The 14,632-nt window shown below is 43.9% G+C and overlaps 1 protein-coding gene across 1 annotated transcript in view; it reads left to right on the forward strand.

Moving 5' to 3' along the window:
* The window catches only part of scap (SREBF chaperone), a 36,406-nt gene that overhangs the window by 20,492 nt on the left and 1,282 nt on the right, over positions 1–14,632 (forward strand). Inside the window, exons 10-22 of the mRNA XM_042490194.2 lie at positions 1–86; positions 185–283; positions 1,579–1,791; positions 3,101–3,474; positions 4,592–4,741; positions 5,149–5,350; positions 5,496–5,611; positions 7,090–7,630; positions 8,422–8,507; positions 8,635–8,717; positions 9,896–10,062; positions 11,539–11,619; positions 14,417–14,623. The exon at positions 1–86 is cut by the window's left edge and continues 9 nt beyond it. Coding sequence (XP_042346128.1) covers positions 1–86; positions 185–283; positions 1,579–1,791; positions 3,101–3,474; positions 4,592–4,741; positions 5,149–5,350; positions 5,496–5,611; positions 7,090–7,630; positions 8,422–8,507; positions 8,635–8,717; positions 9,896–10,062; positions 11,539–11,619; positions 14,417–14,623 — 2,405 coding nt within the window. The remainder of the gene's footprint in view (positions 87–184; positions 284–1,578; positions 1,792–3,100; positions 3,475–4,591; positions 4,742–5,148; positions 5,351–5,495; positions 5,612–7,089; positions 7,631–8,421; positions 8,508–8,634; positions 8,718–9,895; positions 10,063–11,538; positions 11,620–14,416; positions 14,624–14,632) is intronic.

Consider the following 14,632-nt stretch of genomic DNA (forward strand, 5'->3'; position numbering starts at 1 on the left):
ACGAGAGCTGGTCCATCATGAAGAACATGTTCACTGAACTCTGCATCATCCTCATCGGATATTTCACCCTGGTGCCAGCCATCCAGGTAACCACGGAGACACTGAGACACTCTCAGAGACACTCTGAGAGACACAGACACAGTCTCTGAGCCTGACAGAAGCGTTGTCTCATTGCTGTTTGCAGGAGTTCTGCCTGTTCGCTGTGGTCGGGCTGGTGTCGGACTTCTTCCTGCAGATGTTCTTCTTCACCACCGTTCTCTCCATAGACATCCGACGTATGGAGGTGAGAACAGTCACGGGAGCACAGAGAGAAACCATCAGTCTGCTGGTGGATTAAAGGTTTCTGACGTCTCAGCCACAGAAACATCAGGCCGTTAAACATCCTCTTAAATGACCATTTTAAACATCTCTTACTTTACAATCACAATGTGTTGCCTGCTCATTTGTAATTGTTTTCGATAAATGAGTTTTGATTGTCATGTTTGGAGAGATAATGTGCAGTAAGTGAAACATTTCAGCAGCTTCTAAAATCTGATTTGGTGACTGAAAAATGTGATTCATGATTTCAAATGGCTTTAAAATGGAGTTTTATTTTGGAGGTTATCCTTCTGAAACTTGAGCAAATTTGCATGAAATTAGTTAAAGGTGCAATGAGGAAATTACCTGAAAATGAGTGAAAAAAAGAAAAGTCAACCCTGACAAGCTGCGAACAAATTATATATAAATAATTATCTGTAACATCATTTTAAATATAGAATCATAAAGTTTTCTGAGCATTTTAGCAGTTTTCCCCAAGGCTGACCCAGGACACGCTGGAGGGATTTTATATCCGGTCAGAACACCTCGGGGTCCAACAGAAGGAGCTCAGCTCAGCTGACCACGAGACCCGGATCAAGGCACGAAAACGGATGTAAAGGAGGGAACACTTCTCCTTTTTTTCGGATAATTTCCAGATCATTTTCTCACGGCCACGCGTTTGTTCCTGACCAACGGCGAGCGTTTGTTCCTGACAAACGGCGAGCGTTTGTTCCTGACAAACGGCGAGCGTTTGTTTCTGACCAACGGCGAGCATTTGTTCCTGACCAACGGCGAGCGTTTGTTCCTGACCAACGGCGAGCCTGCAGTATTTAACCCTCTGAGCTCACTGGGGCGATTTCTCTCAAACAACACCAGAAAAAAAAGACCAACTTTGTAAGGAGTATTTTACAAATTGCAAGAAATTAGTAGATTTAGAAAATTATTTAAAAGAAGCTAGGGTAAAAATGTCTCCAGATTAATGAAAATTATATTTATTATTGTCATATTACATATTTTAAGTAATGTTACAAAATTATTTTAATTGTTTGATCCTTTTTTCAGCTCGTCTCTGTGATTTTTTCTATTTTTGAAAGGCATCCTCGTTCAGGTTTCAAAGGGTTAACACACAGGGGCTCTGCTGTAAACCCTCTGGAGAATGCGTGCTGCCTGTTCAATATGTGGTTAAACCTCAGTCTCTCTCAGTGAATATCTCTCTTAGGAGTCGTCATCTCTTGAACTGGGATGTCTCCGTCATGTCTCAACGTGTCCTCTTGTCCTCAGCTGGCTGATCTGAACCGCCGGCTGCCAGCCGAAGCGGGACTGCCGCCGCCGAAGCCCGGCCTGCTGCGTCCTCGGGAGGTCCCACCTCCGCCGCGGCCCTCCCCCCACACCATCACGCTGCAGACGCCGGCCTTCAGGAACCTGCGGCTGCCCAAGAGGCTGCGTGTGGTCTACTTCCTGGCCCGAACACGGCTGGCGCAGCGTATCATCATGGTGAGACGCTGGATTGAGAGGCAGTGTGTGGAGTCATGTTTTGTTCCTGTCAGTCGATCCTTTATTCCAGATCAAAGATGTGTTTTTTCCCAGGGCGATGTGACGGAGAGCTGCAGCAGCACAGAGTTTCAGCAGCAAATCAAACATGAAAGCACAGAGATTTCAGTAACATGAGATCAAACATTCACACACAGACAGCCGGGGTGCAACAGGTTTCACCGGAAACTCCTTCAGCGTTTCTGTGTGCTGAAGCTTCACATCGTCCTGCTGGTTGTTTCTGCTCCAACTGCTCAGAAACTAACAGCTTTTTTTACAGTTCAGTCTTAGGCTCGACAGGATTCACAAAGTCCTTCACACAGAGATAGAATCTGTCTTTGCAGGATTGAAGAATTTTGCCAACTATGGCTTCATAAATGAAAACGCCCCGGTGACTGAGGCGGCGTGTATGTAAAGCAGGATGGCTGAGTTTACAGTAGGAGACACAACAAGAGATCCACCGTCAGTGACGACTCTCAGGGCCCTGGGAGCCGGATTCATATTCAGCACATCAAAAAAATAGACTCCAACTGAATTTGTTGACACTAGTAAAAGTTTTCTCTGACAGTGCGGATTTCACTTATCTTGACATGGTGAAAACCGTAAGTTTTGTGTTTTTTTTCTGCGTTTTGAATACGTTGCAGTTTACAAAGGTGTTCTTGTGCTCTGCCGAATGCAAACTGAAAATACTAAAAAGCCGAAGCAGAAAGGACAGTCAACAGCACAGGACGGAGTTCAGTATTTTCCGCCCAATGCAGTTTATGTATACCGTAAACAACAAAGGGCTCAGAGGTGACCCCTGTGGTCCCCCTTGAGGACTTGGCCCCTGTCTCCTGTCAGTGAGACTGATCCATGATCAGCTGCAGTCAGCATGCTCAGTGCATCAGTGACTGACAGGAAGTTCCTCTGAGTCTGTCAGTTCAGTGACAAGCGCCACACCGACTCTCACAAAGGGGACACGCAGCTTCATCAGTGGACTGCAGGAGGTTTCAGAAAAAACTCCAACAAACCGGCAGCTGTGATTTCAGCTTAGTGTCGGTGAAGTTTACTGCTGCTGACGGCTCACTGTCACACTGCGTGTGAATCACCAGTTTGTTGTGACAGTCGGGAAAGGAATGACTCATTGTGACGTCTAGTGATGGAACAGTGTGATATGACGTGTGAGCTCAGTGAGCATTAAAACATGAAGGAACACATGAATGTGAAGCTAAGACTCTATTCACCTGCCGAGTTAAACGGTCTGATCACTATCATCCACGTGCTCCCCCTGCAGGTTGGCACGGTAATCTGGATTGGCATCCTTGTCTACACTGACCCGGCTGGAATACGCACCTACCTGGCTGCGCAGGTGTCGGAGCAAAGCCCTTTGGGAGACCCGGGGGGCGGCGGCCTGCCCCCTCACCTGGGGGTGGCGCCCGTCTTCCGTGGAGGCGATCCTACCAGCACCCTCAGCATCCACGCTGCTCCAGATCCCACCCCCTTACCTGAGAACCAATCACAAGGCCACCGGGGGCCCCTTCCCCAGGCTCCGCCCCCTGCCGTGCCACAGATAACATGGGGAGCGGAGGACGAGGAGGGCTGGAGGAGGTTGTCCTTCAGACACTGGCCGTCGCTCTTCAGCTACTACAACATCACTTTAGCCAAGAGGTGAGTCGTTACCCGACACGTACCCCACCCTGCAGCAAGGGCCTTCTCCAGGTTGACATGCCATCCATTTAGAAACCGTATGACATATTTCAATCTCATAATATACAGTAAAATCTGTTGTTACATCAGGTAAACAAACCACTGTACCAGTCAGCTGTTACATCAGGTAAATAAACCACTGCACCAGTCAGCTGTTACATCAGGTAAACAAACCACTGCACCAGTCAGCTGTTACATCAGGTAAACAAACTACTGTACCAGTCAGCTGTTACATCAGGTAAACAAACCACTGCACCAGTCAGCTGTTACATCAGGTAACCAAACCACTGCACCAGTCAGCTGTAACATCAGGTAAACAAACCACTGTACCAGTCAGCTGTAACATCAGGTAAACAAACCACTGTACCAGTCAGCTGTAACATCAGGTAAACAAACCACTGTACCAGTCAGCTGTAACATCAGGTAAACAAACCACTGTACCAGTCAGCTGTAACATCAGGTAAACAAACTACTGTACCAGTCAGCGATAGCTGGAGAACAGAGTTAAAAGATGGTCAGTACTTGCAGTTATTCTGCAGTTGTACCTTTTAAAACATAAAACAGTTTTATATTGTGTTATATACTGGCAGTGGTATAAAATAAAACGGTTGTTTTTCGCAGTGTTCGTTATCAGAAACTCTCAGCTGTAGTTTTTTGGTCTGCAGGTTCAGGTTCAGATTAAAGTTTAGATTCAGTTTCAGGTCATTGATGATAAAATATTTTGTAACTGTGGAGGCCTCAGTGAAATGTATCAATCATCCTCATGTTCTGTGATGGTTCTCTACCTGTTGATCTACCTGTCGACACCTGTGGACCAGAAAACACACCTTTATGATGTGGCGTGGGGTGGCATGATGGGATGTGGCGTGGCGTGGCGCGGCTTGAGTTGATTTGTGAAGCGGTCCTGCTATCTTGATCTGACAGTCTGTGGTTTGAATGAAATCTAAAGAAGTGGTGGACAGACGTCCTCCACAGTGACATCTTGGCGTGTTGTCACCTGCGTGAACTGAGATCGTCATGTGAATCTGCAGATGACCATCAGGCGTGTGTAAACGAACATGCTTCCTGTGTTTCTCAGATACATCAGCATCCTGCCTGTCATCCCCGTCACCGTTCACCTGAGTCCTCAGGAGGCCATCGAGACTCGCCACCCTCAGGACACCAGACATCCGCCGCCATCCATCCCCAAAGTCTCAGCTGATCTCCAGACAGACCTGACCCTCTACAAGTCAGTATACACACACACACACACACACACACACACACACACACTCACACTCACACTCACTCATAGCAGATATGAAGCTGTTGGTGTTTCAGCAGCTGACTGTATGCATGTGATTTAAGTCATGAGTGTGAACAGAACATTCCCCTGCAGCAGACAGTGTGTGTATATGTGTGTGTGTGTGTGTGTGTGTCTGTGTGTGTGTCTGTGTGTGTGTGTGTGTGTGTGTGTGTGTGTGTGTGTGTGAACCTGTCACAGTAAATATTGCAACACAAACGACTGACCTGATGAGCGTGGGGATGTAGACACGCGGTTGGGGACGTAGATGTTCCAGGTTTCAGTCTGTCACGGCCACGTTAACAGGAAGGAGCTGCAGCGTTAACCTGTGTTTGACTCCGCCCCTCCTGCAGGGTGGCGGCGCTGGGCCTGGCAGCGGGCGTCCTGCTGGTTCTGCTCCTCTTCTGTCTTTACCGGGTTCTCTGCCCTCGCAACTACGGCCAGAACGGCATGGCTCATGGGCGCCGGCGCCGAGGGGACCTGCCCTGCGACGATTACGGCTACTCGCCGCCTGTCAGTGAGATCTCGCCGCTGCTGCTGAGGGGCCACAGTATGGTACGTAATCAGACTCAGATCATTTGATGTAACCACACAGCCTCAGACTGGGACAGACGGAGACACCAGGATGCTCTACTGCAGATGTCATGGTGTCTCCGTCTGGAGGACGGACAGGCTCACTCTCTGTCTCTGTGTCTCTCAGGACATTGAGTGTTTGGCGAGTGACGGGATGCTGCTGGCCAGCTGCTGCCTGGCGGGACAGATTCGTGTTTGGGATGCTCAGACTGGCGACTGTTTGACTGTCATCCCGAACCACAAGTAAGAAGGTCTCAACCATAGACTGTAAATAAAGATGGACGAGGCGCCCCCACTAACCCCCGCTATGCTGAAGTGAGGTTAAAATATCCCGGATACGAGCGTTACTATCTTGCGAGGGTGATGTCATTGGAAGCCCTGCATCTGCACAGTTACGATATCCGCGGTGGGGGAGTTCCAACACCTGTCCGACCAATAGTGAGCACTCCATTGAATGTGAGCGCATGGATTGGCTGTCACGGCTGTCAATCATGACGGAAAAGCCGTCTAATTTAATAACTCATTAAAACCAAACGTATCAAAACAAACACCTGAAGAAACATCAGAGTGATGAGAGCTACCTGCAGTGACAGAAACTGTCTCTGGGAAACAGTTACTTGGTGTGTACTTTGACTTTTTAGTTGGAGGGGCGGGGTTTAGGACCTGTACTGCAGTGAGACACCAGGGGGCGATGCAGACCAAATAAGCTTACTTTGGGCAGTGTTCATGCCATCCATCTTTATATACAGTCAGTGGTTTCAACACGTTTGTTTTCTTTGATGTTCACATTGTCATGTGGCGCAGACTTCCTGCTGACACCACATCAACATTTTTTCCCATGACACGTGATAATGTGTGGTTTTATTGTTTGATAGAAGTTAACCCTTTAGGGACAGTTTGTCTCATTTTGGAGACATGGAGGAAATACATGCTATTTCCACTAGGTGACCTGTCACGGTCAATGTAGCTGCTGATCACTGACATATCCCAGACTATAATAATAGTATAATAATACTACAATAACATACTGAGCATGATGGATATTGAAAATAGTCCATTTTGTGTTTCTTTCATCTAAAACCATAGTGGCATCATGACAAAAACCTGGCTTTTAAAGGATTGTGTGTGATATTAAAGCGGGCTCTAAAGGGTTAATGTGTGAGCGTGTTTGATGTTAAAGCAAGCTTTAAAGGTTTAACCCTTTAGAGCGCACTTTAACATCACACACACTTACACATTAAAGATTGGGGGGCATTCAGAGGCTCTGTGTCGGCAGCTGTCCTCTCGCTCCCGCTCAGTGCCTGAGGACCTGAGCTTGGCTCGGCAGTTTGTCGTATTTCTTCCTGAGGGTTCAGCACGGTGCGCGCTACATGACGGCCTTGCTGTGTTTACCCCTCGCCGTCTCTGCCTGAAGGCCGTCGGCTTGTTACAATCGTCTAACTCCTCCTCCACCACAAGGTGTCACCATGTCTCTGAGCTCAGCTGTTCCAGCAGCAGGGACCACAGACCGAGCTCTGATGGTGCCTGCTGTGCATTGCATACAATGAGATTAATAGAAAGAGGAGCACCTGGATTCATGACGGTTGTACTGAGGACTCAGTTCCTTTTTTTTCTTTAAATCTGAAAATTAACAACATCCTGCGCGTCCTATAACCTATACTGGGTTACATGATTAGGTGTGATTTCTCTGTGGGTAACTGGGTGTGGCGTTTCGTCCTCAGGCTCAGGCGCAGCAGCAGCAGTGGCTGCTGGGAGCAACGTGATGGCTGGGACGGCGTGGGCGGAGCCACGGACTCAGAGTGTTCGGAGGCCCGCGGCTCGTCCGTCGCTGCTGACGGGCTCTCGGAGGAGGAGCGGGGCTACCCACTGAGGCGGCGCTCGGCTCCTGCCCGGCCCGCTCTGTTCACGGACCAGCCTGACCTCACGCCGCTCATCGACACCAACTTTGCCTCCCAGCCCCCCTCCCACCTCTGCACCCCACCCAGGGATGGCTTCGACTTTGGCGGTCTGGTGGAGCGTGCCTACATTGAGCACGAGCCCCCCTCCCCCTCTACCTTCCCGTCTCCATCCTCGGCCTCGTCCTCGCCGCCCTCAGGGGCCCCGCTACAGAGGAGACCCAGCTCAGGGGACATAGCCACCCTCCTGAGCCAGGAGCGAGGCTGCGCCGCGGGGACACTGGCGGCGGACTGGGAGAGCTCGGTGTGGGCCATGGAGCTGCGAGGAAACCTGATTGCTGCTGGGAGGAGCAGCGGGAAGCTGGAGGTAAAATATCTGACTCTGATGGTCACGCCTTCAGCGCGGCATGATGATGTAATCACCACACACACACACACGCACACACACGCACTCGGAGTCTGAGTGTTTTCTAAACTTGCATGTGTTTCATCAGACTGACGAACTGCGCTCCTCCTTCTCCTGTCAGTCCGTGCTGGTCTGAAAACACGGCGTTTTCAGGGTCAAGCGGGTTGTTTTTTGTTCTCGCTCTGACGGTCCGTCTGCTGCAGAGATCTGAGTCAGCTGAATGTGTCCGCCTGACTCCTTTAAAGGCTCATTCTGTGCATTTATCAGGAGCGGAAACATGTGGAGACGTCTGAGTGATTTTTTCGAAGAAAGCCAAAAGTTGTTTTTAGGTGGTTTAAGACGTTTAATGAAATCTGAGTGACGTCAGAAGAGTTTTTCTGCTCTCTGGGAGCCAAACAGGAGCACAAACAGACCTAAAAATGACAATTTAAAGACGTCACAGCCTGAGAATTATTCTGTCTTGTTGCTTGATTTAATCAGCACTGGTAGCATCTGTACCGATGCTGTCATCCTTCAGCTTCATCTCTTGCTGTTGGGATTATTCAGACAGTCACTCTGTATTTAAGCAAAGACCGTTTTGGAGCAGAGACCTGAAAAAGGGAGCAGGTGATAACAGGTTAATCTAAGTATGAAACAGCTGCTGAGGGACACCTGTCTCACCAGACGCAGGCCATGCGGAGGTGAACAGCAGCTCGCCGTCACTCATCTCTGTGTGTAAATGATCGGACCAATGTGTGTGTGTTCTGTTCCAGCTGTGGGATGCAGTTGAGGGATCGTTACGCTGTGTTAATGAGGACGGCGTCTCCGGGATCACAGCGCTGGCCTTCCTCAACAACAGGTGAAACACACATGGGGGTGGGGTTACACCAGTTTTATTGAAGTGTAGCAGATGTTTGGGCACGGAAGAAGAGTTTGTCGGTGTCCTCGTCCCGTCCCAGCTGTGACTCGCTGTCTGTCCCCATCAGGATCGTGGCGGCTCGGCTGAACGGCTCTCTGGATTTCTTCACCGTGGAGATCAATAAACCTCCTGGTCTGCTGCAGTACAGAGGTGAGGCTGAGCAGCCTCAGTGCTGATTTGTTTCTAAACGTTCGCAGTCTGCTGTCTCCTGTTTCCTCTGCAGCTCGCGTTAATGTCACGGGTCACCTTTACATAGAAAGCACTTACATACAGTGACACAGATCCAGAACAAAGAGAACTTCATTATATGTTTAACAACTGTGTGATAATGCATGCAACAGCTGATTATCATTTGAATTAATTTTTACATGAATAATTTTAGTGTCTCTCCATGTCCTGTTAGCTGAATGTTTTTGACTGGTTGTTGGACAAAATGAGACATCTGAAGTAGAGCCCGACCGATTTATCGGTCAGCTGATATTATCAGCTGATATAAGCCTTTCACAGACATAACGGAGCATGTCAGCATCAGCATATATTTTTTCCAATATGTGCCGATAAGAAAACTTTTTTTATAGACCACATAATGCAGAAACGATGCTCAGGTGGTTTCGAAATGGTCAGCAACTGACTGATACTGAACAGTGCTGGTGTTCATTTAGCTGTTTATTTTATTGTATGTTTTCTTTATTTAAATGGTCAGCAAAGAGCATACAGTTCTGATGTGTATTTTATTTTTTACATTCTTTATTTGAATGGTCAGTGAAGACTGATGTTTTTTTTAAATTTATTCTTTATTTTTGTTTGTGTGAATACACTTCAAAAATCCCATATCGGTCGGGCTCTAATCTGAAGACATCACAGGACACTATTTGATAGAGAAAAAAAATCACTGAATTAATCAAGAAAAAACTCTTCAGATAAATTTAAAATGAAATCATTCAGAGTTGCTGCTGTTGGTTCCACCTCATGTTTCACACATTTCAGAATATAAACAAAAGTTAAAATAATTAGTCAAACAACTCATCCACAAAAAAATTCAATCAGAAACAGTTTGATTTTTTTTAGGGAAATATGTTGAAACCATCTTGTTTCAGGTTCTGTTCTTGTGTCTTTGCATTGTTTTTTTTTATTATTTTTTTTAGAACAAAACAGAAGTGTCATGATGTCACTCCTAAATGGGGGAAATGCCAAAAGGCATTTTTAACAATGAGTCAAGAAAATATTCACCAGATTATAAAAATAATTTTTAGTTGCAGCCCACAGAGGTGAAGATGAAACAGGGTGATGTATGACAGAAACTTCATGCCCTACTTTTTGTCTGTCAGGCACTCCTGGGCGAGGCAGCGTGCCTCCGTCTCCCTGTTACAGCAGCGAGGACGTCATCAGCTGCCAGCTTACACGCTCCGTTCAGTGCGCTCACCAGAAGCCAATCACCGTGCTGCGAGCGGCTGCCGGGAGGGTTGTCACCGGCAGCCAGGACCACACAGTCCGGGTATTAACACACTGTGACACATTGTAATACACTGCAACACACTGTAACACACTGTAATACACTAATACACTGTAACACACTAATACATTGTAATACACTGTAACACACTGTAATACACTGTAACACTGTAACACACTAATACACTGTAACACACTGTAACACACTAATACATTGTAATACACTGTAACACACTAATACACTGTAACACACTGTAACACACTAATACACTGTAATACACTGTAACACACTGTAATACACTGCAACACACCAATACACTGTAATACACTGTAACACACTGTAACACACTAATACACTGTAACACACTGTAATACACTGTAACACAATGAAATACACTGAAACACACAAAACACACTGTAACACACTGTAATACACTAATACACTGTAACACACTGTAATACACTAATACACTGTAATACACTAATACACTGTAACACACTGAAATACACTGTAATACACTGTAATACACTAATACACTGTAATACACTGTAACACACTGAACTACACTGTAACACACTGAAACACACTGTAATACACTGTAACACACTGTAACACACTGTAACGCACTGTAACACACTGAAATACCCTAATACACTGTAACACAATGAAATACACTAAAACACACAAAACACACTGTAACACACTGTAATACACTGTAACACACTGTAATACACTGTAACACACTGTAACACACTAATACACTGTAATACACTGTAACACACTGTAATACACTGTAACACACTGTAATACACTAATACACTGTAACACACTGTAATACACTAATACACTGTAACACACTAATACACTGTAACACACTGAAATACACTGTAATACACTGTAATACACTAATACACTGTAACACACTGAAATACACTGTAACACACTGAAATACACTGTAACACACTGTAATACACTAATACACTGTAATACACTGTAATACACTAACACACTGTAACACACTGTAATACACCAATACACTGTAATACACTGTAACACACTGTAACACACTGAAATACACTGTAACACACTGTAACACACTGTAATACACCAATACACTGTAATACACTGTAACACACTGTAACACACTGAAATACACTGTAACACACTGTAATACACTGTAACACACTGTAATACACTAATACACGGTAACACACTGTAACACACTGTAATACACTAATACACTGTAACACACTGAAATACACTGTAACATACTGCAACACACTGAAATACACTAATACACTGTAACACACTGTAACACAATGAAATACACTGTAACACCCCGATCACTAACATACTAACACATGATGGTGTGTAAGAAGAAAATCAATATGCAGCTGCTCTCATGTTCCAGATATTTCACGGTTAAAATGCGAAATGCTGCAGCTCACAGAATGTTACCCACAGCAAACATTACCGAACAGTTATTTTAGTTATGCTTTCTGTTGTGTTATTGATCAGGTTTATCGTCTGGAGGACTCGTGTTGCCTCTTCACCCTGCAGGGTCACTCTGGAGGGATCACAGCCATCTACATAGACCAGGTCAGTAACACAGTGACGCTCTGATGTGGACAACTTTAGGGAACAGCACTGGTGCTGATGACTGACTGTGAAACTGGGGTTACAGCACAGCATGTCTAAAAATCTGATAAAAGTATCATATGTCCAAAAAAGTCATAGCATGTTGAAGATGATTACAGTATTGTTCGTCCAAAAAACAGTCCAAAAAGTCAACATTTTAAATGCAGAAAAAGTCATAGTAGAGCATGTTGAAGATGATTATAGTATCAATCATTAAAAAAAAACAGTCCAAAAGGTCAACATTTCAAACGCTTAAGAAGTCATAGTATAGGATATCAAAAAACGCCATACCAGAGCATGTTGAAAAAAGTCAAAAAAATTATTCTTTAAAATGTCAAAAAAAAGTCATAGTAAAAGTCATAGATTGTAGTGTAGCACATCAAAAACACTGTGAAAAAGTCATAGTAAGCTGATAAACGACATACTATAGTATGTCAAAAAAATGGTCGAAAAATTAATTGTTCCAAATGTCGAAAAAAGTCAGTGTAGCATGTTGAAGATGATTATACTTCTTTTCGTCAAAAAAACAGTCCGAAAGTCAACATTTCAAAATGTAGAAAAAAGTCATAGTTTAGATGTCAAAAAAATGGTCGTAACAGTCAGAGTTCCAAATGTCGTATATGCATTTGTAGTCAAGCATTTAGAAGATGATCATTGTATTGTTCATTGAACGAACGGTACGAAAAGTCAACATTTCGAAATTGTGAAAAAATTATAGTATACTATGTCAAAAAACGCCATACTAAAAAACTATTGGAAAATGCTTAGCTTGCTTTTTTGGTCATTTTTTTCAACAAGCTATTTTATGGGTTTGGGGGCAATTTTGGATGTTTTTTCAACACTGTTTACTATAACATGCCTCTACATGCTATACTAAGTGGTTTTCAGCTGTTTGTTGGACACGTCAAATTTTGACATTTTCGCCATGCTTTTTTCGTCATTTTTTCAACAAGCTATTTTATGGGTTTGGGGGCAGTTTTGGATGTTTTTTCAACTCTATATATAATAACATGCCTCTAGTTGTTATTCTAACTGGTATGCAACCAGGTATGTTTTTTTCGACATGTCAAATTTTGACATTTCTGGCATACTATAGCCTTGCTTTTTTGGTCATTTTTTCAACATGGTTTTTATGGATTTACTGGTGTTTTTTGATGTTTTTTCAACTCTTTATACAATAACATGCTTCTAGTTTTTATTCTAAGTGGTTTTCAGCTGTTTTTTTAGACAAGTCAAATTTTGACATTTTCGCCATACTATAGCCTTGCCATTTTTGTCATATTTTCAACATACAGTTTCATGGGTTTTGGGGCTTTTTCAACACTGTATACTATAACATGCCTCTACATGCTATACTAAGTGGTTTTCAGCTGTTTTGTGGAAATGTCAAATTTAGACATTTTTGCCATACTGTAGCCTTGCCTTTTTGGTACATTTTTTAGTATGCTATTTTATGGGTTTTTCGGCTGTTTTTGGATGTTTTTTCAACACTGTATACTATTGCATGCCTCAACATGCTATACAAGTGGTTTTAAAATGTTTTTTGGACATGTCAAATTTGGACATTTTTGCCATACTACAGCTTTGCTTTTTTCGTCATTTTTTAAACATGTTTTTGTATGGGTTTTTTGGCGTTTTTGGATGTTTTTTCAACACTGTATACAATAACATGCCTCTACATGCTATACTATATGGTTTTCAGCGGTTTTCTGGACTTGTCAAAGTTTGAGAGTTTTGACATACTCAGTTAAACTCCTATTTTATTCTGTCGAGCTTTCACACGAAAGTGTAAACCTATTTAATACGTGCGTTTTGTACAGTATTTATTTTGCAGCAAGTAGCCCGATTAGCATCTTTGTTGGAAGTTGGCATTTTCAAATGTTTGGAAAAAAAACAGCGCAAGAAATTCTGATTCTAAATGTCCGAAAATGTCACAGCATAGCATTTTGGATATCATTATAGTAGTGTTTGTCGAACAAATGGTCCAAAAAGTCGACATTTCAAATGCTGAAAACTCCATATTGTAGGATGTAGAGATTTCCAGCGTATTTCTGAAGTTGTCGTGTAGTCAGAAAGTCTAATGGTAGAGAATTTCGAGACATTATGCTATGACTCATTTTGGCAGTTTTTTTGACGTACTACATGACTTTCTCTTCAACATGTCATACTGACTGTTTGGTCTTCATATTAAACTGACTTTTTGTCATGCTTTACTACAACTTCTGTCTATAATTTAATGACTTCTTTTGTCAGTACTTTGAAGTTTTTCAATTTTTAACCATTGTGTTGTCTTTGAGGGTCATTCTGACCCTAAATGAAATCTTCTGCCATCAAAATATGTTTTTTATACTTATGTTAACAAGGTCTATTGGCCCTAAATTCCAAAACAAAGGGAAAAATGTAATGGGTTGGACTGAAGTAAGACTAAAGGTGTAACAACACTGATTGACAATTTATATAATATGCTTTAAATAACATTCAAACAAGGTCAGAATCCCCCCACAGGACAAAAGGTGTATGGCAATCGGGAGGACAATACGAGATTAAGGCACTATACTTTGACTTTTTTTCTTCTACATGTTATACTATACTGTACTTCGACTTCTTAAAAATATTTTCGTTACACTGCTTTATGACTTTTTTGTTTTCCTGCAGTGCTGCACTGACTGACCAAACACAGAAATATTGATTAGAAAGTAAAGGCCTAACAATCAAACAGACCGTAAAGATGTCCTCACCTTGATTTCTCTTCCGTCAGACGATGGTTCTGGCGAGCGGTGGTCAGGATGGCGCCATCTGTCTGTGGGATGTCCTGACAGGGAGTCGTGTCAGCCATGTTTATGGTCACCGTGGTGATGTCACCTCCCTGGTCTGCACCACATCCTGTGTGATCAGCTCGGGGCTGGATGACCTCATCTGTATCTGGGACCGCAGCACGGGGATTAAACTGTACTCCATCCAGCAGGTAAGCTCC

This window comes from Plectropomus leopardus, chromosome 11 (genome assembly GCF_026936395.1).
Source record: "Plectropomus leopardus strain MGB_pleo_1.0 chromosome 11, ASM2693639v1, whole genome shotgun sequence".
Taxonomy (NCBI): domain Eukaryota; kingdom Metazoa; phylum Chordata; class Actinopteri; order Perciformes; family Serranidae; genus Plectropomus; species Plectropomus leopardus.